We start from the raw sequence: 27,735 nt of genomic DNA, 5'->3' as shown, positions 1-27,735 counted from the left end.
CAGTCGCCAGCCAGAGATTCTACTCAGAGAGAGACTTTAGCAAGGGATAATGTGACCAATTGCTTCCAACATTGCCTAACTCATGCACATACGTCTGGGAAAAGGATTTGCACTGTGTGCAGACTGCTGTTGCATGTTTTACAACTCCTATTTTGTACTCAAGTAAAGAAGGACATTTGTTTTGTTGAACCTGGCCTGGTTACTGACTCCTACTACACCACACTCTGGCCATTACAGTGCATGCACTACACTTCCTGCCAGGCACCCATACGAACACTTAACATCAAGGGCACCCCAAACTACCATCAGGCAGGACCACCTACTACAGGGAGTGCCCCGTGGGGAAAAAAATGGCACGCCTTACTTTTCACAGCACCGGCTCCAGGGATCTACGGCCTGGGGGAGACCAGTTTTACACATTCCCTAGTCGGGACCACTACCACTCCCATCCTCTGGTCTAGCTCCTCAGGGGCCTGCTGCAGGACAACATTAGTGCCGCAGCAATTATTTTTTACACTAAGCCAACTCTACCAATGCCTGTCTATGCAAGCCCACTCCCACCCACTTCTTAGTTCCCTGTAGTTTTAATCAAATGAATTAAGTAAAAACTAGTAAGGCTACTTTCACACTAGAGGTTTTTACGGATCCGTCATGGATCTGCAAAAACGCTTCCCTTACAATAATACAACTGCATGCATCTGTCATGTATTGATCCGGTTGTATTATGTCTTATATAGCCATGACATATCGTCATGAACACCATTGAAAGTCAATGGGGGACGAATGCGTTTTCTATTGTGTCAGAGAAAATGGATCCGTCCCCATTAACTTACATTGTGTGTCAGGACGAATCCGTCTTGCTCCGCACCACATCGCGGACAGAAAACTCTGCTTATGCCCGTTATGGGGATGCAACCAAACGGGACAGAATGCATTTTGGTGCTCTCCGTTTCGATCAGTTTTGTCCCTATTGACAATGAATGGGGACAAAACTGAAGCGTTTTCTTCCGCTTTTGAGATCCTATGACAGATCTCAATAGCGGAATTGAAAACGCTAGTGTGAAAGTAGCCTAATGTGCGTTTAAAGATCATAAGACAGGTGCCATCATTTGCAGCTCCAGGCTCATGACCAGGTCGTAATACTGCACCTTGGACTCCTGTATCCAGATATGACTGAATAGTGGCTGTATATACCAGGGGTATCCGTTATTACTGAACCTCCTGTTGTTTCTTCTCATTTTTTATATGAAAGATTTCTCATGTTTTCCTTCTATGAGAATGGGAACAACCTATACAATACTGTGATATGCTATACTACACCAATAATTAATCTGACAGCTCTATAGAGAAGTACATTATAACTATGGTAACTTTATACAGTTATGTGCTTTATACGCTTCCATATAGCGTCCCCAAAGATGACGGGGGATTAAAGGGGACTTTCTTCTATGCATGTGTCTGGTGTTGTAGTTCAGCCGCCGGCCGTGTGCACCACGCATCATGGAAGCGGACCCATTCACTTGACTGGCTCCTCAATTCCGGAGATGCGGAACGGAACACCGGAAGCACTACGGAGTGCTTCCCTGGTGTTTCTTTCAGTTGTTCTGCACCGCAAATAAATATGACATGTCATATTTTTTTGCGGTGCGATAAAACCACGGACCCATTCAAGTTGAATGGGTCCGGCCCGCTGCACGGATGTTGCCTGTGCATTGGGGACCTCAATTGCGGTCCCCAATGCACGGAAAGGCCGTGTGCATGCCGTCTTACACTGACATAATGCTGTGAAAGACGACGCTCATATACGCAGAGCCATTGAAATGAACGGGTCCCGATTTAGTTCGGATACTGTCCGTTCACAACAAGCATCACATACGGATGGAAAACTCATCTGTGTGAAAGGGCCCTTAGAGACCCCATATGTAGATATGCATGTGTTACTTGTGGTTTTTGGTGCGGATTTGTTGTGGTTTTTCTGCAGATCTCATGCTTCCATCGAGAAGGGTCAAATCTGCACGAAAAACCAAATAATTGACATGCTGCAGATTTCAAAACCCGCTCAGCAGGTCAAAAATAAAAAGATAAAAAGCAAAGAGTGCACGAGATTTGTCTAATCTTATACACTTTGCTGGTTCTGTATTACGCTGCGGTTTTTCCGCATGAGAATCTACGCGTAACTGATTGGCTGTAGATTTGCTGTTGCCGATTTTTGTGCAGCAAATTCTTAGGATTGAACAGCACCAGCAAAGTGGATGACAATTTAGGACTTCTCATCCACATGCTGCATAAAAAACCGCAGCAGAAAAACTGCGATATTGTGGATTTGAAATCTGCAATATGTCAATTTAGGCCACATGCATACGAGTACTGCTGAACGCACATAAGATCCGCACAAATTTCTGTGCGTTACTGCTCCGTATCTGCACCGAAATCTACAATTTCTAGATTTGGAAATCCACAATGCAGGTCAATTTCCGCTCAGAAATAATCTGCAAAGTGTAATCTCATGCACTTTGCTGGTACTGTACTACACTGCGTTTTTTTCTGCATGCGAATCCACATGGAAAAAAACGCATGTATTCCGCAACGTGGGCAGGTGACCTTAAGGGTCCATTCGCACGTCCGTAATTTGGGTCCGCATTCGTTCCGCAATTTGCGGACCCATTCACTTTAAATGGGGTTGGAACGGATGTGAATCCGCATCCGTTTTTTCGGGATCTGTTTTTTCAAAACACTTACGGACGTGTGAATAGACCCTAATACTTCGGATTTCATTGCGGATTTCACAATTTTTTAAAGCAAAGAATGACACTGCTTATGTCTAATCTCCAGTTTTTCTGCAACAAAATCTGCAGCGTGTGCACGCACACTTCGGTCACGTCTGAACCCAGCCTTAAAGTGGTTGTCGTGGAGCTGTGGCTGGTACTATAGTTCAGTTTCATTCACTTGAATGGGGACAAGCTGCAATACCAGATACAGGGCATGGACAAGAGTGGCGCTGTATCTGGATAAAGTTATTTCCTGGACATCCCCTTTAATCGCTCCTACTGTTTGTTCCTGTCTAATACTTGGCGGTAGGTTACTATAGGACCCCCTTATCTATAAATGTTCTTTGGCAGCTTGGAAGTAATAGTTTGTATTGGCAGCGCGTCTTGTCCCACACTGAACCAGATCTGCGAGTTACTCAGAGACGTGTCCTGTCTCCATGGAGAGACTAACACCTCATGGCTCGCCCTGGACACTGGCTCTCTTCTTTTTCATTTAATTTATTGATAAACCACTTGTCTCCGGGGTTGTTTAATGCCGTCTCTAACCAACAATCACCTGTCCTTAAAGATTGACTTTCATCAGCAGAACTCCCAGTTCTTTGTGCGGTCTTCTGGGAAGACATTGCGTCCTGAGAAGAAGAAGAAAAACAGACAGTGCTGCTCCTTAAAGAGGATCGGTCACCTCCCCGGACGTAGAATTGTGTTTCCTATGTAATAACAAGTCTGGAGCATCTTTTCTTATAACTAATTTAGCTCTAACCCTCACTAGACTTTCTCTATATTCAGACGTAGACTCACTGGTCTGTGCTGTGCTGCTGTGATACAGTCCTACATGCTCAGGGGCGTAGCTATAGGGGGTGCAGAGGTAGCAGTCGCTACCGGGCCCAGCAGCCTGAGGGGGCCCAAAGACCCTTGTGCCACATAAGAAGACACCGGTATTATAGAAAGTGCATGGTAGTCAAGTTATACCTCCGGCTGGAGGGAAGGGGGTTAGGTCAAAAATTTGGCATGGGGGGGTGTGCTGTTTTAATTTTTGCCTCCGGTCCCTAGCCATAAAGCATTGAAGAAAGGGGGCCCAAGCTGAAGTCTTGCACCAGGGCCCATGAGCTTTTAGCTACGCCCCTGTACATGCTCCTTTAACCTGGCCAAAGCCAAGGGGCTAACATGGCAGCTACATGGTGGTCTAGACCTGCTCCTCACCTCCATTAACTTCCTTCTCCTAAGGGTACTTTCACACTTGCGGCAGAGGATTCCGGCAGGTAGTTCCATTGCTGGAACTGCCTGCTGGATCCGGCAATCCTGACGCAAATGGATGGCATTTGTCAGACGGATCCGGATGTGGATCCATCTGACAAATGCATTGAAATACCGGATCCGTCTCTCCGGTGTCATCTGGAAAAACGGATCCGTTTTGCTGGAACACTTAATGCTGGATCCGGCATTAATTCATTTCAATGGAAATTAATGCCGGCATTCCGGCAAGTGTTCAGTATTTTTGGCCGGAGAGAAAACTGCAGCATGTTGAAGTATTTTCTGCGGCCAAAAAACGTAAGAGGGACTGAACTGATGCATCCTGAATGGATTGCTCTCCATTCAGAATGCATAAGGATAAAACCGATCAGTTTTTTTCCGGTATTGAGCTCCTGTGACGGAACTCAACACCGGAAAAGAAAAACGCTAGTGCTAAAGTACCCTTACTCTGACTCTCACACACTGAACAACTACTTCTTTCCTGTTCTAACTAAGTGGTGACAGCACCACCTAGGGGTGAAGGGTTGGAGTAACACCCTACCAGCCTGTTATTGGAATATACAGAGTACATACATCAATACATTACATTGGCAAATAGCAAAGTTTAAAGTGCCCTCACATATCAAAGAGTGGGACACTGCATCATTAGTATTGTACTCACTTTAAGGTGGATTTAAAATGTGAAAATTTCAATAAACAACCTCCATATGTCAGTTCAGTGGAGGTTAACTTCAGAAGATGGGGGTTTACTGCAGTCACGTCTGAGTTCATAGGTTTTGGCCTCTCTGTCAGATGGAGTGCCTTTTGCAGATAGCTGCCTGCCCTCTGTGGGACAGATAACACAGGGATAATCTTGCCTTTAAAGTTGTAGAAAAGGGAAACAGCCTTTTTTTTTTTTATCTTGGGCTCAAATAAAATTCTTTATCTCGAAGAACAAATATTGTGCTCTTCATTTACAAGCAGAAGCGATAACCTAGTGGAGTTCCCCCAGCGTCAGCAAAATCCAGCCATGCAACTGGCAGCTATGTCCTCTGTGACATTCTGCCATCAGGAGGGACCATGTTAGCGCTGAACTGCCAAAGGCTACATGCACACGACGATAAAAAAAAAATGGCCATGAAAAACGAACACACGATCAGTCTTTCATGGCCATTTTTCAACAATTTTGCATCCATAAAAATAAAATAAAAAAGCCATTTAAATGGATGATTTTCATTTTCATTTAAATCCCAAGTATACATTATGTCCCCCATAGTGGCCCTAGCAGTAGTAATGTCCCCTAGAGTGGCCCGCAGTATTAATAATGGCCCCATAGTGGCCCCTAGTAGTAATAATGGCCCCCAGGGTGGCCCCCAGCAGTATTAATGTCCCCCATAGTTGCTCCCGGCAGTAGTTATGTCCCCTAGATTTGCCCCCAGTAATAATAATGGCCCCCAGAGTGGCCCCCACCAGTAATAATATCCCTCATAGTCGGCCCCAGCAGTAATAATGTCCCCCAGAGTCCACCCACACATTCCCCTCGGAATACTGCATGAAGACTAGAGGAGTCTGGATATGTTCCCCATAGTGGCCTTCAGTAGTAATAATGGCCCCCAGCAGTAATAATATCCCCCATAGTGGCCCCCAGCACTATTAATAAACCTTAGAGTGGCACCCTGCACTAATAATGTCCCCCAGAGTGGCCCCCAGTAGTAATATTGTATCCCAGAGTGGTTCCCACCAGTAATAATGTCCCCCAGAGTGGCCCCCAACAGTAACAATGTCCCCCATAGTGGCCCCCAGCAGTAATAATGTCCCCCAGAGTCCACCCACACATTCCCCTCGGAATACTGCATGAAGACTAGAGGAGTCTGGATATGTTCCCCATAGTGGCCTTCAGTAGTAATAATGGCCCCCAGCAGTAATAATATCCCCCATAGTGGCCCCCAGCACTATTAATAAACCTTAGAGTGGCACCCTGCACTAATAATGTCCCCCAGAGTGGCCCCCAGTAGTAATATTGTATCCCAGAGTGGTTCCCACCAGTAATAATGTCCCCCAGAGTGGCCCCCAACAGTAACAATGTCCCCCATAGTGGCCCCCAGCAGTAATAATGTCCCCCAGAGTCCACCCACACATTCCCCTCGGAATACTGCATGAAGACTAGAGGAGTCTGGATATCTTATATTATGCCACCCCACAACATAATTCTGGAAGGAGGACCACTGTGGAGGCCTCCTCATGGCATTTGTAACGCCCCAGAGTGGCATTACCACCTTTGCACCTCGCTACTGTTTTTATTGGTCTAACCTCATGTCATCATATGAATTTATTTCAGGTCCAAACAATGTGCATTTCCTATTTTGCAACTGTTTATGTTATCATGTAATGCACCTGGTTCACCAGTAGGTGGCAGCAAGCATGGCAGAGCTACAGTTAGAGAGTTAGGAGGGGAGGGGACTAGTTAGTTAGAAGCAGTCTAGCTTACCCCCTGCTAGGGGAAGGAAGCAAGGGCTGGGCATGTCGCCGTTGGACGTGCTCAGCTTAGCAAGGCAAGCCAGCTAGAGCACCTTCAGCTCTGCTGGACATGGAGGCCACAGCTTAAAGCCTCAGAAGCCAGGAGGAGTTTTCCCTGGACAAATCTAGAGACAGACCAGACTACAAAGTGAAGTATAGCATAAAGAAGAAGCTGAGTTCTATAGCCACCCTGTTAGTACAGAAGAGCCAAAGAGCAATAGATGTAGCAGAGGCGAGTTTGTCTGCCAGAGTTTTAATGCTAAAGCCTGCTGGAACCAAGACAAAGTCTGTAACCCGTTCGGAGAAACGTTTATGCCAAGTAAAGCTGTTATTGACCTTTATCACAAGGTATGGACTCAATTTATTCTTCATCCCCAAGTTAACTACCCCCCTTATTTGCTGCTTCGGAAGACAACGCCTGGGTAGTGATGAGCAGCATATTCCTTTTCGGTCCAAAATTCGCCATAAATTCGTAAATTCTAGATCTTCGTGATCTCCAGTCATTATTTTCTTGATTGCGAAAATCAACAATGTAATATGCGCATATTGCACGCGGCATTACAGGCGTAGGTCACTTTTGCTACATTTTTCAAACTGCTAGAAGTTTCCTGAGACTGGTGAAAATGGTTGGCAGCAACTTTCGTGACTGTGAGGAAGAACTCCTGTTCACTACAGCATGGTTTTTTATTACATTTCACATGCATGGCAGAACAATAGCTTTATATACAGATAGAGTGCTCCAATATATTCGTGATTGCACAAATTGGCACTAATGATGCGCATATTTTTTGGTGCAATACATGCAACTTCACATTTTATCAGGTCTGAGTAGATATTACTGATTGGTGCACTAAGTATTATTGTGACATCACAGCACTATGTCTGTAGCATGTATGTATGGACAGCAGAGAAATATCTCTCACATGCACATTGCACATCCATTTTCCTGCCACACACTATATACCACACACACACACACAGCAATGACACTGCTCTCTCTCTCAGAACTGCAAAAAACAGCAGAAAATAGCTGCTGGGGAGGTTCTTATATAGTAAGGGGTAGGCAACTTTCCTATTGGTTGCTAGGGAGGTTGCTAAGCTCAGACATTGCAGCCTTCTCATTGGCCCACAAGCAAGAAGCAGTGAGGGTACTGATGAAAAAGAAATCTAGAATATTTGCGATTACGAAGATATAGCACTATATTCTAGATCTTTGCGAATTCTCGAAGTGCCGATAATTGCAATAAAAATTTGAATATTAGAATATTCGCGATCAACACTACGCCTGGGGTCCAGCGTATCCAGGTAGGAGCACCGTGACACATACAAAACAGTAAGGGACATTGTTGGCCACCCTATACCACTCAGCCATTCCTATACCTGGGTATCACCACCAACACCATTTCTTAAAGGGACTCTGTCCCGTTGTTGCTTCACTGTAACTGGCGTCCCGAATATTTCTTAAAGGGACCCTTTGCCACTGTCGGACGTTGCACAGTGCCCACGGGGTCTCCAGACTAATCTATGGCTATCATTGCATCTGAGACAAAAGCGGGACTCATCGCTGAACAGGATAAACCTCCTTTTCAGCCTCTATTGCCGTCTTGCTGTGCACTATGATAGCCTTTGAGAGCGGCAGCGTGTTGTCAATGGAACACCTGTAGCTGGATGTCTGGCTTATGACAGACACCTTCAACCTTCTGACGATTTGTGTAGACACTGTTTGCCGCTCTAGGCATGGGATGTGATGTCCAATCTCACTTGCAGTATCAGACAATCCATCCATACAGAGGTTCTTCTCTGTGCACCTCATCATTGTTCTCCCAACCACCGGGACAAAAAACGTTGAACAGCGTTGACATCCAGTGGTGTAGCGTGGGTGGGAAGGGGGTGAGTCTGGGGTGCGGTTGCCCCTAGCGCCAAATTGCAGGAGGCGCCAGACAGCAGGTAGTTAAGTGAGGGTCACGGGAGCCTATTGCTCCCATCCCCTCCTTTCTGCCTCATAGGCCTCAGGTCACTAGGCCTGAAGTCTTGAGGCAGTAGAACAGTGCAGGAGATTGCAATTACATCAATGTGACCTCCTGCACTGGATCTCATGAGATAACGTGATGACACGGCACAGGAGGGCACAGTGATGTGTTCGTGACCGCCTGTGCCGGGACACCCGAACTCAGGCTGCAAGCGGATGGAGTTTTTTTTAGGCAAGCAGTACTGGGGGCAATATGGAACTGGGGGAGCATTATGATTACTACAGAGACAGAGTTGAAATACATACACTAAGGCTGGGTTCACACTTGAGCGTTTTACAGCGCGCTCAAACGCGCTGTAAAACGCTCAACACATGAAAACCAATGCTTCCCTATGGCCCTGGTTCTCACTTGAGCGTTTTACAGAGCGTTTGAACGCGCTGAAAAACGCCCTACGCTCAAACAAGTTCTTGAGCTTCTTTGGGGCGTTTTGTTGCGCGTTTGCAGCCATAGGACACTGCTGTTAATCACACAAACGCGCGTAATACGCGCGTTGACTATGGACAAAAACGCGCGACAAAAACGCGCGACAAAAACGCGCGTTAAACGTGCATATCAAATATGCTCAGGTCTGAACACAGCCTTATACACGAGGGACCATTATACAGAGAGTAGGAGAGAGGGGGCCTTTATATATACATACAAATAATACAGAGTAGGATATTGTATATTCTAATAATACAGAGGGGCCATTATATATACTAATAATACAGAGGGGACATTATATATACTAATAATACAGAGGGGGCCATTATATATACTAATAATACAGAGGGGACATTATATATACTAATAATACAGAGGGGACATTATATATACTAATAATACAGAGGGGACATTATATATACTAATAATACAGAGGGGACATTATATATACTAATAATACAGAGGGGACATTATATATACGAATAATACAGAGGGGACATTATATATACGAATAATACAGAGGGGACATTATATATACTAATAATACAGAGGGGACATTATATATACGAATAATACAGAGGGGACATTATATATACTAATAATACAGAGGGGACATTATATATACTAATAACACAGAGGGGGCCATTATATATACTAGTAATACAGAGGGGACATTATATATACTAATAACACAGAGGGGGCCATTATATATACTAATAACACAGAGGGGGCCATTATATATACTAGCAATACAGAGGGGACATTATATATACTAATAATACAGAGGGGACATTATATATACTAATAATACAGAGGGGACATTACACTGCGTGCAGAATTATTAGGCAAATGAGTATTTTGACCACATCATCCTCTTTGTGCATGTTGTCTTACTCCAAGCTGTATAGGCTCGAAAGCCTACTACCAATTTAGCATATTAGGTGATGTGCATCTCTGTAATGAGAAGGGGTGTGGTCTAATGACATCAACACCCTATATCAGGTGTGCATAATTATTAGGCAACTTCCTTTCCTTTGGCAAAATGGGTCAAAAGAAGGACTTGACAGGCTCAGAAAAGTCAAAAATAGTGAGATATCTTGCAGAGGGATGCAGCACTCTTAAAATTGCAAAGCTTCTGAAGCGTGATCATCGAACAATCAAGCGTTTCATTCAAAATAGTCAACAGGGTCACAAGAAGCGTGTGGAAAAACCAAGGCGCAAAATAACTGCCCATGAACTGAGAAAAGTCAAGCGTGCAGCTGCCAAGATGCCACTTGCCACCAGTTTGGCCATATTTCAGAGCTGCAACATCACTGGAGTGCCCAAAAGCACAAGGTGTGCAATACTCAGAGACATGGCCAAGGTAAGAAAGGCTGAAAGACGACCAACACTGAACAAGACACACAAGCTGAAACATCAAGACTGGGCCAAGAAATATCTCAAGACTGATTTTTCTAAGGTTTTATGGACTGATGAAATGAGAGTGAGTCTTGATGGGCCAGATAGATGGGCCCGTGGCAGGATGGGTAAAGGGCAGAGAGCTCCAGTCCGACTCAGACGCCAGCAAGGTGGAGGTGGAGTACTGGTTTGGGCTGGTATCATCAAAGATGAGCTTGTGGGGCCTTTTCGGGTTGAGGATGGAGTCAAGCTCAACTCCCAGTCCTACTGCCAGTTTCCGGAAGACACCTTCTTCAAGCAGTGGTACAGGAAGAAGTCTGCATCCTTCAAGAAAAACATGATTTTCATGCAGGACAATGCTCCATCACACGCGTCCAAGTACTCCACAGCGTGGCTGGCAAGAGAGGGTATAAAAGAAGAAAATCTAATGACATGGCCTCCTTGTTCACCTGATCTGAACCCCATTGAGAACCTGTGGTCCATCATCAAATGTGAGATTTACAAGGAGGGAAAACAGTACACCTCTCTGAACAGTGTCTGGGAGGCTGTGGTTGCTGCTGCACGCAATGTTGATGGTGAACAGATCAAAACACTGACAGAATCCATGGATGGCAGGCTTTTGAGTGTCCTTGCAAAGAAAGGTGGCTATATTGGTCACTGATTTGTTTTTGTTTTGTTTTTGAATGTCAGAAATGTATATTTGTGAATGTTGAGATGTTATATTGGTTTCACTGGTAAAAATAAATAATTGAAATGGGTATATATTTGTTTTTTGTTAAGTTGCCTAATAATTATGCACAGTAATAGTCACCTGCACACACAGATATACCCCTAAAATAGCTAAAACTAAAAACAAACTAAAAACTACTTCCAAAAATATTCAGCTTTGATATTAATGAGTTTTTTGGGTTCATTGAGAACATGGTTGTTGTTCAATAATAAAATTAATCCTCAAAAATACAACTTGCCTAATAATTCTGCACTCCCTGTATATATACTAATAATACAGAGGGGACATTATATATACTAATAATACAGAGGGGACATTATATATACTAATAATACAGAGGGGGCTATTATATATACTAATAATACAGAGGGGGCCATTATATATACTAGTAATACAGAGGGGACATTATATATACTAATAATACAGAGGGGGCTATTATATATACTAATAATACAGAGGGGACATTATATATACTAATAATACAGAGGGGGCCATTATATATACTAATAATACAGAGGGGGCTATTATATATACTAATAATACAGAGGGGGCCATTATATATACTAATAATACAGAGGGGACATTATATATACTAGCAATACAGCGGGGACATTATATATACTATTAATACAGAGGGGACATTATATATACTAATAACACAGATGGGGCCATTATATATACTAGCAATACAGAGGGGACATTATATATACTAATAATACAGAGGGGACATTATATATACTAATAATACAGAGGGGACATTATATATACTAATAATACAGAGGGGACATTATATATACTAATAATACAGAGGGGACATTATATATACTAATAATACAGAGGGGGCTATTATATATACTAATAATACAGAGGGGGCCATTATATATACTAGTAATACAGAGGGGACATTATATATACTAATAATACAGAGGGGGCTATTATATATACTAATAATACAGAGGGGACATTATATATACTAATAATACAGAGGGGGCCATTATATATACTAATAATACAGAGGGGACATTATATATACTAATAATACAGAGGGGACATTATATATACTAATAATACAGAGGGGGCCATTATATATACTAATAATACAGCGGGGACATTATATATACTATTAATACAGAGGGGACATTATATATACTAGCAATACAGCGGGGACATTATATATACTATTAATACAGAGGGGACATTATATATACTAATAATACAGAGGGGACATTATATATACTAATAATACAGAGGGGACATTATATATACTAATAATACAGAGGGGACATTATATATACTAATAATACAGAGGGGACATTATATATACTAATAATACAGAGGGGGCTATTATATATACTAATAATACAGAGGGGGCCATTATATATACTAGTAATACAGAGGGGACATTATATATACTAATAATACAGAGGGGACATTATATATACTAATAATACAGAGGGGACATTATATATACTAGTAATACAGAGGGGACATTATATATACTAATAATACAGAGGGGACATTATATATACTAATAATACAGAGGGGACATTATATATACTAATAATACAGAGGGGGCTATTATATATACTAATAATACAGAGGGGGCCATTATATATACTAGCAATACAGAGGGGACATTATATATACTAATAATACAGAGGGGACATTATATATACTAGCAATACAGCGGGGACATTATATATACTATTAATACAGAGGGGACATTATATATACTAATAATACAGAGGGGACATTATATATACTAATAATACAGAGGGGACATTATATATACTAATAACACAGAGGGGGCCATTATATATACTAGCAATACAGAGGGGACATTATATATACTAATAATACAGAAGGGACATTATATATACTAATAATACAGAGGGGGCATTATATATACTAATAATACAGAGGGGACATTATATATACTAATAATACAGAGGGGACATTATATATACTAATAATACAGAGGGGACCATTATATATACTAATAATACAGCGGGGACATTATATATACTAATAATACAAAGGGGGCATTTTATATATACTAGTAATACAGAGGGGGCCAATATATATAATATTAATACAGAGAAGGTCATTATATATACTAATAATACAAAGGGGGCATTTTATATATACTAGTAATACAGAGGGGGCCAATATATATAATATTAATACAGAGAAGGTCATTATATATACTAATAATACAAAGGGGGCATTATGATAAGAAAAGGGGTTTTAGCAGCTCTCACCTTTAGTCACCTGTGTGAAGCACGGAAAAGGAGTGGCTTGAACCTAGCCACACTTGATTAGTCCAAGAGCACAAGAAAAGATTGTTTCCAGCTTCAGCGTATAAAAGTTTTCTTTATTTCAGCTTGTAGTATAAAATCCGACACAAAATCACATGGAGAGACACGGACAGATTGTGACGCGTTTCGGGCTGTGGTATTGAGCCCTTCTTCAAGACAATACATCAGTGTACTAAAAACAAAAGCTTTATATACCACACAAATGGATATGCTCCTCCCTCTTCAATTACTGAATTGATTGGAGACTGTGTCCCAGACCCAGGTGCTACTAGATTAGGAGAACCTCCCAGGAGCACATGGGTGGGGACACAGTACTTCAAACAAAACTTTCACATACAAAGAAACCAATACATGTATATATATATATATATATATATATATACTGATGAACTACATATATTGCAAGGTTAAATCATGCTTTCTATTCAAACCCTTTGGTATGCAAGTGTCTAAAATGAACATCCAATATGTTTCCCTACTTAGAAGTTTTTGTTTGCGATCACCTCCTCTGACAGGTGTGGAGGCCAGTAATTGAAGAAGGAGGAGCATATCCATTTGTGTGGTATATAAAGCTTTTGTTTTTAGTACACTGATGTATTGTCTTGAAGAAGGGCTCAATACCACAGCCCGAAACGCGTCACAATCTGTCCGTGTCTCTCCATGTGATTTTGTGTCGGATTTTATACTACAAGCTGAAATAAAGAAAACTTTTATACGCTAAAGGGGGCATTATATACACTCACCTAAAGAATTATTAGGAACACCATACTAATACGGTGTTGGACCCCCTTTTGCCTTCAGAACTGCCTTAATTCTACGTGGCATTGATTCAACAAGGTGCTGATAGCATTCTTTAGAAATGTTGGCCCATATTGATAGGATAGCATCTTGCAGTTGATGGAGATTTGAGGGATGCACATCCAGGGCACGAAGCTCCCGTTCCACCACATCCCAAAGATGCTCTATTGGGTTGAGATCTGGTGACTGTGGGGGCCATTTTAGTACAGTGAACTCATTGTCATGTTCAAGAAACCAATTTGAAATGATTCAAGCTTTGTGACATGGTGCATTATCCTGCTGGAAGTAGCCATCAGAGGATGGATACATGTTCTCATTCTGTTTACGCCAAATTCGGACTCTACCATTTGAATGTCTCAACAGAAATCGAGACTCATCAGACCAGGCAACATTTTTCCAGTCTTCAACAGTCCAATTTTGGTGAGCTTGTGCAAATTGTAGCCTCTTTTTCCTATTTGTAGTGGAGATGAGTGGTACCCGGTGGGGTCTTCTGCTGTTGTAGCCCATCCGCCTCAAGGTTGTGCGTGTTGTGGCTTCACAAATGCTTTGCTGCATACCTCGGTTGTAACGAGTGGTTATTTCAGTCAACGTTGCTCTTCTATCAGCTTGAATCAGTCGGCCCATTCTCCTCTGACCTCTAGAATCCACAAGGCATTTTCGCCCACAGGACTGCCGCATACTGGATGTTTTTCCCTTTTCACACCATTCTTTGTAAACCCTAGAAATGGTTGTGAGTGAAAATCCCAGTAACTGAGCAGATTGTGAAATACTCAGACCGGCCCGTCTGGCACCAACAACCATGCCACGCTCAAAATTGCTTAAATCACCTTTCTTTCCCATTCTGACATTCAGTTTGGAGTTCAGGAGATTGTCTTGACCAGGACCACAACCCTAAATGCATTGAAGCAACTGCCATGTGATTGGTTGACTAGATAATTGCATTAATGAGAAATAGAACAGGTGTTCCTAATAATTCTTTAGGTGAGTGTATATTCTAGTAATACAGAGGGGGCCAATATATATAATAATAAAACAGAGGGGGCCAATATATATTATAATAATAATAATACAGATGGGGCCTTTATATATACTAATAATACGGAGGGTGTCATTAAATATACTAAAAATACAGAGGAGGATATTATATATTCTAATAATACAGAGGGGGCCATTATACAGGGTGGGCCATTTATATGGATACACCTTAATAAAATGGGAATGGTTGGTGATAATAACTTCCTGTTTGTGGCACATTAGTATATGTGAGGGGGGAAACTTTTCAAGATGGGTGGTGACCATGGCAGCCATTTTGAAGTCGGCTATTTTGAATCCAACTTTAGTTTTTTCAATAGGAAGAGGGTCTTGTGACACATCAAACTTATTGGGAATTTCACACAAAAAACAATGGTGTGCTTGGTTTTAACGAAACTTTATTCTTTCATGAGTTATTTAACATGTTATTTGACATGTCGCCGAGGTTAACACGTGAGGAGCGGATAGAAATTGTGTTGATGTTTGGTGAACGCAGTAACCGGGTCATTGCAGCAGATTTCAATGCAAGACACCCTACGAGACCACCCATGTCCCATGCTACAGTTAGCAAACTGCTTGCTAAGTTTCGTGAAACTGGTTCAGTGTTGGATTTGCCAAAATGTGGACGCATGAAATCTGTCTCTAATGAAGAAACATCAGTGGCTGTCCTAGCTTCATTCAGCAAGAGCCCACAGCGTAGCACTCGCCGCATGTCACTGGAGAGTGTCATTAGTCGTATATCCCTTCGGCGGATATTAACTACTCACAAATGGCACCCTTAGGCCTCATGCACACGACCGCTGTGTGCATCCATGGCCGTTGTTCCGTTTTCCGTGATTTTCTGCGGACCCATTGACTTTCAATGGGTCAGTTGAAAACTTGGAAAATGCACCGTTGTTCTTCCGCGGCCGTGATCCGTGTTTCCTGTCCGTCAAAAAAATATGACCTATTTTTTTGACGGACAACGGTTCACGGACCCATTAAAGTCAATGGGTCCGTGAAAAAACACGGATGCACACAAGATTGGCATCCGCGATCCGTGGCCGTAGGATTTTTCAGAGCTGAGTTTTCACTTCGTGAAAACTCAAATCTGACAGTATATTCTAACACAGAGGCGTTCCCATGGTGATGGGGACGCTTCAAGTTAGAATATACTAAGAACTTTGTACATGACTGCCCCCTGCTGCCTGGCAGCACCCGATCTCTTACAGGGGGCTGTGATCCGCACAATTAACCCCTCAGGTGCCGCACCTGAGAGGTTAATTGTGCGTATCATAGCCCCCTGTAAGAGATCAGGTGCTGCCAGGCAGGAGGGGGCAGACCCCCCTCCCCTGTATTTAACTCATTGGTGGCCAGTGCGGCCCCCCTCCCTCCCCAGTATTATATTCATTGGTTGCCAGTGCGGCCTACCCTCTCCCCCCCCCCCACCTAATTAAAATCATCTTCCCCCATCATTGGTGGCCAGTGCGGCCTCCCCTCTTCCCCCCCTCCTAATTAAAATCACCTTCCCCCATCATTGATGGCCAGTGCGGCCTCCCTTCTTCCCCCCCTAATTAAAATCACCCCCCCCCCATCATTGGTGGCCAGTGCGGCCTCCCTTCTCCCTTCCTCCCTAATTAAAATCACCCCCCCCATCATTGGTGGCCAGTGCAACCTCCCCTCCCCCCCCAATTAAAATCACCCCCCCCATCATTGGTGGCCAGTGCGGCCTCCCCCCCCCCCCAATTAAAATCACTTCCCCATCATTGGTGGCCAGTGCGGCCTCCGCTCTCCCCCCCCCCCCCTAATTAAAATCACCTTCCCCCATCATTGGTGTCAGCGGAGTTCAGATCGGAGTCTCAGTTTAATCGCTGGGGCTCTGATTGGTAACCATGGCAACCAGGACGCTACTGCAGTCCTGGTTGCCATGGTTACTTAGCAATTTTTAGAAGCATTATACTTACCTGTGAGCTGCGATGTCTGTGACCGGCCGGGCGCTCCTCCTACTGGTAAGTGACAGGTCTGTGCTATAGGCAATGCGCCGCACAGACCTTTCACTTACCAGTAGGAGGAGCGCCCGGCCGGTCACAGACAGCAAAGGTAAGTATAATGCTTCTAAAATTGCTAAGTAACCATGGCAACCAGGACTGCAGTAGCGTCCTGGTTGCCATGGTTACCGATCGGAGCCCCAACGATTAAACTGGGACTCCGATCGGAACTCTCCGCTGCCACCAATGATGGGGGAAGGTGATTTTAATTAGGGGGGGAGAGGGGAGGCCGCACTGGCCACCAATGATGGGGGGGGGTTTAATTAGTGGGGGCGAGAGGGGAGGCCGCACTGGCCACCAATGATGGGGGAAGGTGATTTTAATTAGGTGGGGGGGGAGAGGGTAGGCCGCACTGGCCACCAATGAATATAATACTGGGGAGGGAGGGGGGCCGCACTGGCCATTAATGAGTTAAATACAGGGAAGGGAGAGGGGCCGCACTGGCCACCAATGAGTTAAATACAGGGGAGGGGGGTCTGCCCCCTCCTGCCTGGCAGCACCTGATCTCTTACAGGGGGCTATGATACGCACAATTAACCCCTCAGGTGCTGCACCTGAGGGGTTAATTGTGCTGATCACGGCCCCCTGTAAGAGATCGGGTGCTCCCAGGCAGCTGGGGGCAGTCATGTACACAGTTCTTAGTATATTCTAACTTGAAGCGTCCCCATCACTATGGGAACGCCTCTGTGTTAGAATATACTGTCGGATCTGAGTTTTGACGATCTAACTCAAATCCGATGGTATATTCTAACATAGAGGCGTTCCCATGGTGATGGGGACGCCTCAAGTTAAAATATACCATCGGATTGGAGAAAACTCCGATCCTATGGTATATTAACTCCTGACTTTACATTGAAAGTCAATGGGGGACGGATCTATTTGCAATTGCACCATATTGTGTCAACGTCAAACGGATCCGTCCCCATTGACTTGCATTGTAAGTCAGGACGGATCCGTTTGGCTCCGCGCGGCCAGGCGGACACCAAAACGACTTTTTCTTCATGTCCGTGGATCCTCCAAAAATCAAGGAAGACCCACGGAAGAAAAAACGGACACGGATCACGGACCTACGGACCCCGTTTTTGCGGACTGTAAAAAAAAAACGGTCGTGTGCATGAGGCCTTACAAACTCCAGCTACTGCAGCATCTCAACGAGGATGACCCAAATCGGCGCACTGAATTTGCAGAATGGGCAAAACAAAAATTGGAACAGGACCCTCAGTTTACGCAGAAGATTTTGTTCAGTGATGAGGCAAACTTTTATGTGAATGGTGAAGTTAACAAACAAAACCACCGCTATTGGTCTGACACTAACCCACATTGGATAGATCCCTCCAAGACTGTTGGAACAAAAAAATTGATGGTATGGTGTGGTATATGGGGTACAAAGATAGTGGGGCCATTCTTCATCAATGGAAACCTCAAGGCCACTGGATATGCGAAATTGCTACATGATGATGTGTTTCCCTCTTTATGCACTGAAGCTGGCACGTTCCTTGAGTTTTTCCAGCAAGATGGTGCACCACCACATTATGGGTGTCAGGTCCGAGCATTCCTAGATGAACAGTTTCCTGGAAAGTGGATTGGTCGTCGTGGGCCAGTTGAATGGCCCCCAAGGTCTCCCGATCTGACCTCCTTAGACTTTGATCTTTGGGGTCATCTGAAGGCAATTGTCTATGCTGTGAAGATACGAGATGTGCAGCACCTGAAACTACGGATACTGGAAGCCTGTGCTAGCATTTCTCCTGCGGTGTTGCTATCAGTGTGTGAAGAGTGGGAGTAGAGGGTTGCATTGACAATCCAACACAATGGGCAGCACATTGAACACATTTTATAAGTGGTCAGAAACTTGTAAATAACTCATGAAAGAATAAAGTTACGTTAAAAACACACCATTGTTTTTCTTGTGAAATTCCCAATAAGTTTGATGTGTCACATGACCCTCTTCCTATTGAAAAAACAAAAGTTGGATTCAAAATGGCCGACTTCAAAATGGCCACCATGGTCACCACCCATCTTGAAAAGTTTCCCCCCTCACATATACTAATGTGCCACAAACAGGAAGTTAATATCACCAACCATTCCCATTTTATTAAGGTGTATCCATATAAATGGCCCACCCTGTATATTCTAATAATACAGAGGGGGCTATTATATATTCTAATAAAGCAGGGGGGCATTATATATACTAATAATACAAAGGTCTTTTTTCTAGTGGCACTACAGGGGGCATTATAATACAGGGTACACTACAGAGGGTCATTATAACTACATGGGCATTGTAGCAGGTCTTTATAAATACTGGGGCTACTATAGGAGGCATTATAACTACTGCAGACACTATAGTGGACTTTATTACTACTGTGGGCTGTTATAGAGGTACCTTATAGAGGGGCCTTGTTACTGCTGGGGCACTATAAATGGCCTTATTTCTACTAGGGGCCCTATGGGGGCATTATTATTGATCACAATATGGAAGGTATTACTACTAATGGGATTGCTAATGGAGGTTCTGTAGGGAACACTATTACCATTGAGGTCAGTTTGGGAGCATATTATTATGGGGGACAATCTGTATGGCACTAGCACAGTACAGTGTTGAGGCACTAGGAGGGAGAGGATGTGTTCTGTGATACTCTGCAGAGATGAGACGCGGCAGAAAGAAGGTATCATGGCGGTCTTATCTCCGAATGGAGACATTGAGGAAAGAGTGTACATCAGAGGAGACATCACTGGATTTAAGTGGTATGTGGTACTGTATTCTCCTGTATATTTTGTCGCGATGTATGTATTGTCCATCCACAGTAGGGTTTCACAGTAGGGTTGGGGGAGGGGGGGATTGAGAATTTGGCCCACACTGCTGCAGCCCGGCCCACTGTGTTATCTGGGGTGTTACATAGGATTTTAGTTAAACATCTACTACATTATCTGTACTCAGAAAGTTATCACTGTGTTCTCTGTGGTGTTACATAGGACTGCAGGTGGCATGTCCACAGTTTGGGGGGGGAGCAATACTTGGCTTGCCCCAGGTGCCGGCAACCCACGCTACCCCAGTGCTGACATCTCAGACTAGGAGCACAGCCATCTGCTCTATTGAAAAGGCAAGGTCTCAGTTCAAGGATCCTGTCCCTCTCAGGGATCGCTGGCATGTTGATGAACAGGAGGCATCACACAATCATCCCACCTGACTTGATCAGATTTTTTAGGTTTCATGTTTCTAAAAAACTTTGCTTTCAATCTGGCCTTTTCCCCCCTCTACATGCCACAGATTGGAGCTAGGTGCTTGAAAATGTGATCATCTTCAGAACTCAGCGACATCTACTTTCTTGTTATCGGAGGTCAGCGCTCGACAGCAAAGCAGCTCCAGTCTCAGCCAGCACCACGAAAGATAGGGAGCTCAGACCTGAACAAATCAGACTTTGTGCGCAGCTTGGGCTTCTTGATTGATGGGGAATTAAGCTTCAGGAATCAAATCTCGGCTGTTGTGAAACTTTCCTTCTTTCACCTAAGGAACATTGCAAAAATTAAACACCTCGTACCTCCAGCAGATCTCCCAAACCTTATTCATGCCTTCATCACATCACAGTTGGACTACTGCAATGTTCTCTACACAGGCCTTCCAAACAAAGACCTGCATCGCCTGCAATGAGTACAGAATGCTGCTGCAAGGCTGTTAACAAGCCAACCCCGCCATTGCCACATAACACCAACCCTTCGCTCACTACACTGGCCACCGATAAAATGGAGAATTCTGTTTAAGATTGGCTTATTGACATTCAAATCCTTGCACAATCAAGGCCCTGGATACCTGAAGGACTTGTTGCAACTGCATCCCCCCCTGCATCACCCCCTAACCTTTCCAAGTGCAATCATGTAGTGAATTGATGGCTTTGTTTAGGAGCAATAGGGGCAAATGTCCAGACTCCAAAGCACCCTTGCTCCAGGGCACTACAGAATTGCAACTCCATATTAAAGCCTATTGCACACGACCGTATGGCTTTTTCAGTGTTTTGCAGTCCGTTTTTTCACGGATCCGTTGTTCCGTTTTTTGTTTCCGTTGTGCTTCCGTTTCTGTTCCGTTTTTCCTTTCCGTTTTTCCGTATGGCATATACAGTATACAGTAATTACATAGATAAAATTGGACTGGGCATAACATTTTCAATAGATGGTTCAGCAAAAAACGGAACGGAAACGGAAGACATACAGATGCATTTCCGCATGTGTTCCGTTTTTGTTTGCAGACCCATTGACTTGAATGGAGCCACGGAACGTGATTTGCGGGCAATAATAGGACATGTTCTATGTTAGAACGGAACGGAAAAACGGAAATACGGAAACGGAATGCATACGGAGTACATTCCGTTTTTTTGGGCGGAACCATTGAAATGAATGGTTCCGTATACGGACCGTATACGGAACGCAAAAAACGGCCAGTAAACGGGAAAAAAAAACGGCCGTGTGCAGGGGGCCTAATGCATACGGATTTAGAATGGGATGTCATAAAAGCTCCTGTAGGCGTCCCAATACTTTTGTCCATGTAGCGTACCTAGATGTGCACCACACTGATACCCCATTTTTATTACTCATAATTCAGATGATCTCCTCCACTATGACTATGCACGTAGCAGATCCATGTAAAAAGAGACTGTAGAGGAATGCAGAGAGGGGGATCCTCTGTGCCCTTTAACCCACTAACTGCAGACTGTGCTGTGTCTCATGACATCAGAGGGGGAGTGACATGAGCACAGGGCTCTGCTGAGCTCACACATCTAGCTACAGGGTGAGCCTGACACTGCAGCACTGTGCACGTTTCCAACTCAGCTCTGCTGTATCTCTGCAGCCTTTATTTTGAATTCTGCAGCATGGCCAGATTGCTGAGAAGCTTCAGCGTCCTTGTGATGAGGCAGCGGAGACTTCCACCTGTCACCTGTCCAGGCAGCAGGGCAAGGAGGGTGCACTCAGAGGCTGGTAAGGTTGCTAGGATGTTAGCATGCTGTGTGGTTGTCATTGTCGCTTTTACGTATGGATTATATGTGTGTATTATTAGTACTGAGCATTTCTGCATTGCAATCCATCTCATCTTGTTACGTGTATATTTGTAGAAGATATGCCCCCAATTGTTGTGTTTCCTGAGGTTTCCATTTTTCTGGTATCGCACACAAAATTGTGTCGCACGGGCGTTAAAAAGACACAAAAAGGGGGCTTGAGCTGTTAGGAAATGACCCCCATTGTAACAGAAAAATTGTGACAACATCCTTCCTAGATAGTCCTGCATCAGGCAGAGCTGCTGGCTGGAAATTTCCACTGTCTTTGCACCATCTGTGGTCATTTCCAGGGAATTACATCCAGAAGGTTAATTAACCCAACAGCCCTGTGGTTTTAATTAAGAAACATCATGGTTGAAGAGATATCTCCTGTACTAATAGCAGGGGGGGGGTCAGCACAATGAGGTAGAACTGACATTACCACATTGATCTCATTGAGGGTCTTCACCTCTCTACTAAGGCTTCATGCACACGACAGTTTTTTTTTGTGGTCCGCAAATTGGGGATCTGTTGTTCCGTTGTCCATTTTTGTTTCCGTTGTGTTTCCGTGTGTCTTCTATTTTTTTTTTTGGCGGACAGCCAAAAAAAAAAGGAAGGTTAAAAAAAAGAAATTTTTCCCAGGATACTGGTATATATGCTGGTCACCAGAAAAAACGGACGCGGACGACAGACGGTTGTGCGTCCGCTAACCGTTTTTCACGGACAAGAATAGGGCAGGTTATATTTTTTTGACGGACTGGAACCACCGACCACGGACGCGGATAACAAACGGTGGACTATCCGCGTTTTCAACAATCGTTTGCATGAGGCCTAACTGTAGGATGACATGAAATGTAGTACATGTGCTTCATAATATTTTGGGAATGTGTATTTCATATATAGATATAGGGCCAGATTTATCATTAGCTCAGGTCAGAATAATGGAGTGAAAAAGTCCCAAACGCTAAAACTGCGCACAAATTTGCGACTTTTTTCTGCTCTGCACTATGCTCGCCAGTTTTCTGAAAGTGGGCGTGTTTTCTTATGTAAATTAATCTCTAGACAGATTTACTATTGGGACTATTTAAAAAAGTCGCAAAAAAGTCGCAAAAAAGTCCCAATTTCACTCCAGTGAGGACCATGCTTATCTTATGAGACTTTTTAATAGAACATGCGACTTTTTCATAAAAACGTGCGACTTTTTCGTAAAGATGTGCGACTTTTGTAAAGCTGCTTACTGACGGATAAACTGCTACCGTCAAACCACATTTATTACAGTCTTAAAGGGCCGATCATAAATCTGACTTGGCTAAAACTGACTTTAGCCATATGTTAAAGTGGAGTGAGCTGTCAGAGTAATGATAAATCTGGCCCATAGACTTGAAATTCTGCTGTAGGTCAAGGGGTATGTGCGTCCATACAGTCAGCTCAGGGGTCAACTATCCAGTCAGGAAATTGGGCATGGCTCAGTGTAGCAAAGCTTTTTAGAGGAACCTACAGCCCTTCACATAGGAAGTATTGGGATTTCCTTTTTCCATCTTCACTCCCTTGTTGCATAGGGGGTCAGACAACTATCAGTCCGAGTCAGAGTCTCCCATATGGACAAAATATGCAGAAACCGGGCCGCAGGGGCAGTATGTGAGTGTAGTGTATGGTGAGCTGATGGGGGTAGTAGTTTTACTCACTGTTCTGTAGCTCCCTGGGCCGGCGTGCAGTAATGGGGGATACAGCACTAAATCCTCCGGGGCACTCTCTGTTACAGGGATCACCAGCCAGATGGTAGTCAAGGTGCCGTTGATGGTATAGGTGTTTAGGGTGCTTTGGAGGCTGGGACCCTGGTGTTCGTGACGCCAGCACCGTTAGGTGCAAATGAAGGTGGTACGAAGGATGAGGAGACAGTAGTAGTAAAACAGTTGAACTTTACTTGGTCAATTCTCTATCTTCAGGTAGTTGGTACAGTTCATTCATATGGTAAAGCAATAATGTAAATATTGGTTCAGCTGCATCCCTTGTAACAGGCTTGGCAATTTCAATTTGAAGAGTTGTCCTTGTCTCTATATCTGTCTATACTTCGTCCACACTCTAGCACTCAGGTACTGGATATAATAAACTCTTACTGGTCAGTAGCAATCAACAGGGCGGTCTCCCTAATGGAAGGTATCAGTCTTCTGCTCCATTCTTTGGAATGGATGCTCACTGAGGAATTACGTTCCACTATGTCCATAGAGGCATGTGGTAAAGGATAATTCTGCACACTAATCATCCGGCTGTGTCTAGGTAGTTTTAGGTTCCTCCTGGTCACTGTTGCTTTTGAAGTCCACTGGCTAATTTAGCTCTAACCTCCACTAGATTTTCTCCATATCCAGAAATAGACCGGTCTGTGCTATGCTATGCACAGGGCCGTCTTTAACACGGGGCAAAAGGGGCAGCTGCCTCTTGAGCCCCACTGGCCACTGGTGACGTGGGGGGCGGCGGCAGGGCACAGGGAGATGAGCGCTTCCATTGTGGAAGCGCTCATCTCCATAGTCATCTGTATCGCCGTCCTCAGGACAGCGATACAGACGGCTGTGCTGCGGCGGCGCAGGGGAGGGAGAGGCGTCTCTCTTCCCCGTTCCTCTGATAGGCTGCAGGCACTAGGCCTGCAGCCTATCAGAGGCCGGTGCAGACGGCGCGATGACGTCATCGCGCCGCCTGAGCCGTACAGCACGAGACACAGGCCGGAAGAGGCCTGCATCGCATCGCTGCCAGCCTGATCGAGGCAAGTATAATTTTTTTTTATTTTTTTTTTATATGGTACTACTACTACTGGCACATGATTTGGGGGCACCTGTTTCTGGCACATGATTGGGGGGCATCTATGGTGACACTTGTTACTGGCACATGATTAGGGGCACCTTTTACTGGCACTTGATTGGGGGGCATCTATGGGGGTACTTGCTACTGGCACATGATTGGGGCGTCTATGGGGGCACTTGTTACTGGCACATGATTGGGGGCATCTATGGGGGCACTTCTTACTGGCACATGATTGGGGGCATCTATGGGGGCACTTGTTTCTAGCACCTAATTGGGGGGCATCTATGGGGGCACTTGTTAGGACATGATTGGGGGCATCTATGGGGCACTTGTTGGCACATGATTGGGGCATCTATGGGGGTACTTGTTACTGGCACATGATTGGGGGGCATCTATGGGGGCACATGTTACTGGCACATTATTGGGGGCACTGTGGGGGCATCTATGGGGGCACTTACTGGCACATTATTGGGGGCACTGTGGGGGCATCTATGGGGGCACTTACTGGCACATTATTGGGGGCACTGTGGGGGCATCTATGGGGGCACTTACTGGCACATTATTGGGTGGCACTATGGGGGCATATACTGAGACCACAAAGAAGGGGTATTTTATATGGGGGAAGGAACACTATGGGGGCTTCTACTGAGGCCACAAAGAAGGGGTATTTTATATGGGGGACTCTGTATAGGGGTATTTTATACTGGGGCACATTAGGATGGGTACTATAGGGAAGAGGAGAGAGGAGTACTATGGGGGGCACTAAGAAGGGGTATTTTATACTTGCAAATTATGGGGGACACTGAGGGCATCTACTGGGGCACTACATATGGGGCATTTTACTGGTACATTATGGGGGGCACTAAGAAGAAGGGGGAGAGGAGCACTATGGGGCATTTACTAGGGGCACTATATAGGAATATTTTATACTGGCACATTATGGGGGCACTATGGGGACATTAGCTCAACTGGGGGCATTAAAAGGGGGTATTTTTTGCATGGGCACATTATAAGGAGAATTATTACTACTGGGGGCATTATAATGGGCTTTATTACTACTGGGGGTCTATGGGGAACATAATTACTAGTATGGGCACTATGGGAGCATTATTACTTCTGGGGCACAGTGGGGACATGTTGGGGGCACTGTAGGAGCACTATTACTACCATGTGTGCTCTAGCAGAGAATTATTCCTATTGGTGGGACTTTTGGGAGCACTATTACTGTGGGGGCACCTTGGCACAGTATCAGCTTACCACAATTATTTTTGGGGGACGTTATGTTTACACTATTAGTGTCAGGGGCGTAGTTATTTTAGGGCACTGTGTGCCAATAATTATTGAAGGGCACTATCTGCATGGTACTACTATTATCAGGGGGTTTATCTGTTTCTGCAATTATAGTATTGGGGAGCACAGTGGCACAGTATTGGGGGTGGTAGGATGATTTGTCCAGAAGATGGGAGGATGATGGAAAAGTAGTAAACTAAGATTTGTTTGTCAAACTGCAGAGATGAGATATGGCTGAAAAATGGTGGTCTGGTCTGAAAGGAGAAGATGAGGAAGGAGAATATCTACATCAAAGAGACGTCACTGGATGTAAGTGGTATGTGGCGCTGTATTACCCTGTATGTAGGGGTGGATGGAGGGGTTAGTAGTACAGTACTATCTGCACATTGTAAAAAAATAATAATATTAATCTGCAAAATACTATATATTTGTGTCAGAAGTTGTGCTTTTTAAAAAAAAAAATTCTCTATATTAAGGGACACTATGGTCACCAGAATCACAACAGCTAAACGTAGTAGTTCTGGTGTCTATAGCATGTCTCTGCAAGCTTTTTAATGTAAACATTGACTTTTCAGAACAATAGGCAGTATTTACATGACTAGGGTATTGTCGACTCGCTCCAACCTCCTAGCTGCCACCACCTCCCAACTTCCCTTAACCCCAAGAAAGACACTTACCCAAAGGAGGATTTAGTTGGCCACAGCAGCCATTTTATTAACAAAAACAACATAAATAACATAAATACCATAAACAACATATAACATCCCCAACGGCCTTCTTTCCTTAAGGCCCCTGAACGACCCCAAAACTATCCTAAACGGGGAGGGTCCTTGGAGCCCCAAAGCCTGGCGGAAATCTGCCCCGCCCCTCAACTAAATTACCTCTAGCTGTATAGCCGCCAGCTCAGAGGCAGAACTGTGCAAACCTGGGCTACACCTGGGCAGATTGCCCCATTTCCCCCTTCCGCCACCGCCAGATTCACCTTAATTCGGGCCTTTTTGACCCTCACTACCGACCTCGCGTCCCTCCACCTCTTCCTCGGCACGATATCTGACCACACTGGCACGACCCCCGGGAACTGCGTCCACAATCTTAACAAGTCGAACTTGATGTCCTTAATCAGCTCCCTAAACGGGCGCACCCCTAAGTCCTTTCCTCCCACATGCAAAACTAAAATCCCAGGAGCTTCATCTAGCCATGCAAACCTATAAAACTCTGGCAGAACCCTACTTCACACCATACCTCAAAGGCCCAGCCAGCGTATCACCGCCTCACATCTCCGAAACCCCAACAGCTGCCGTCCGGCCAGACCGCCGCGCGTAAAGCCCTCCAAAACACAAAAGAGTGCCCCAGG

General features: G+C 44.4%; 1 protein-coding gene across 1 annotated transcript in view; it reads left to right on the top strand.

The window, feature by feature from the left end:
• Nucleotides 1-22,023: 22,023 nt before the first annotated feature.
• Nucleotides 22,024-27,735, top strand: part of MSRB2 (methionine sulfoxide reductase B2) — a 29,869-nt gene continuing 24,157 nt past the window's right edge. The window contains exon 1 of the mRNA XM_040433020.1: nucleotides 22,024-22,239. Within this exon, the coding sequence (XP_040288954.1) occupies nucleotides 22,134-22,239 (106 nt within the window). The 5' untranslated portion in view covers nucleotides 22,024-22,133. The remainder of the gene's footprint in view (nucleotides 22,240-27,735) is intronic.

Source organism: Bufo bufo, chromosome 5 (genome assembly GCF_905171765.1).
Source record: "Bufo bufo chromosome 5, aBufBuf1.1, whole genome shotgun sequence".
NCBI classification, from domain to species: domain Eukaryota; kingdom Metazoa; phylum Chordata; class Amphibia; order Anura; family Bufonidae; genus Bufo; species Bufo bufo.
Note: the sequence above shows the minus strand (reverse complement) of the source record. Positions and strands in the feature narration are given on the sequence as shown.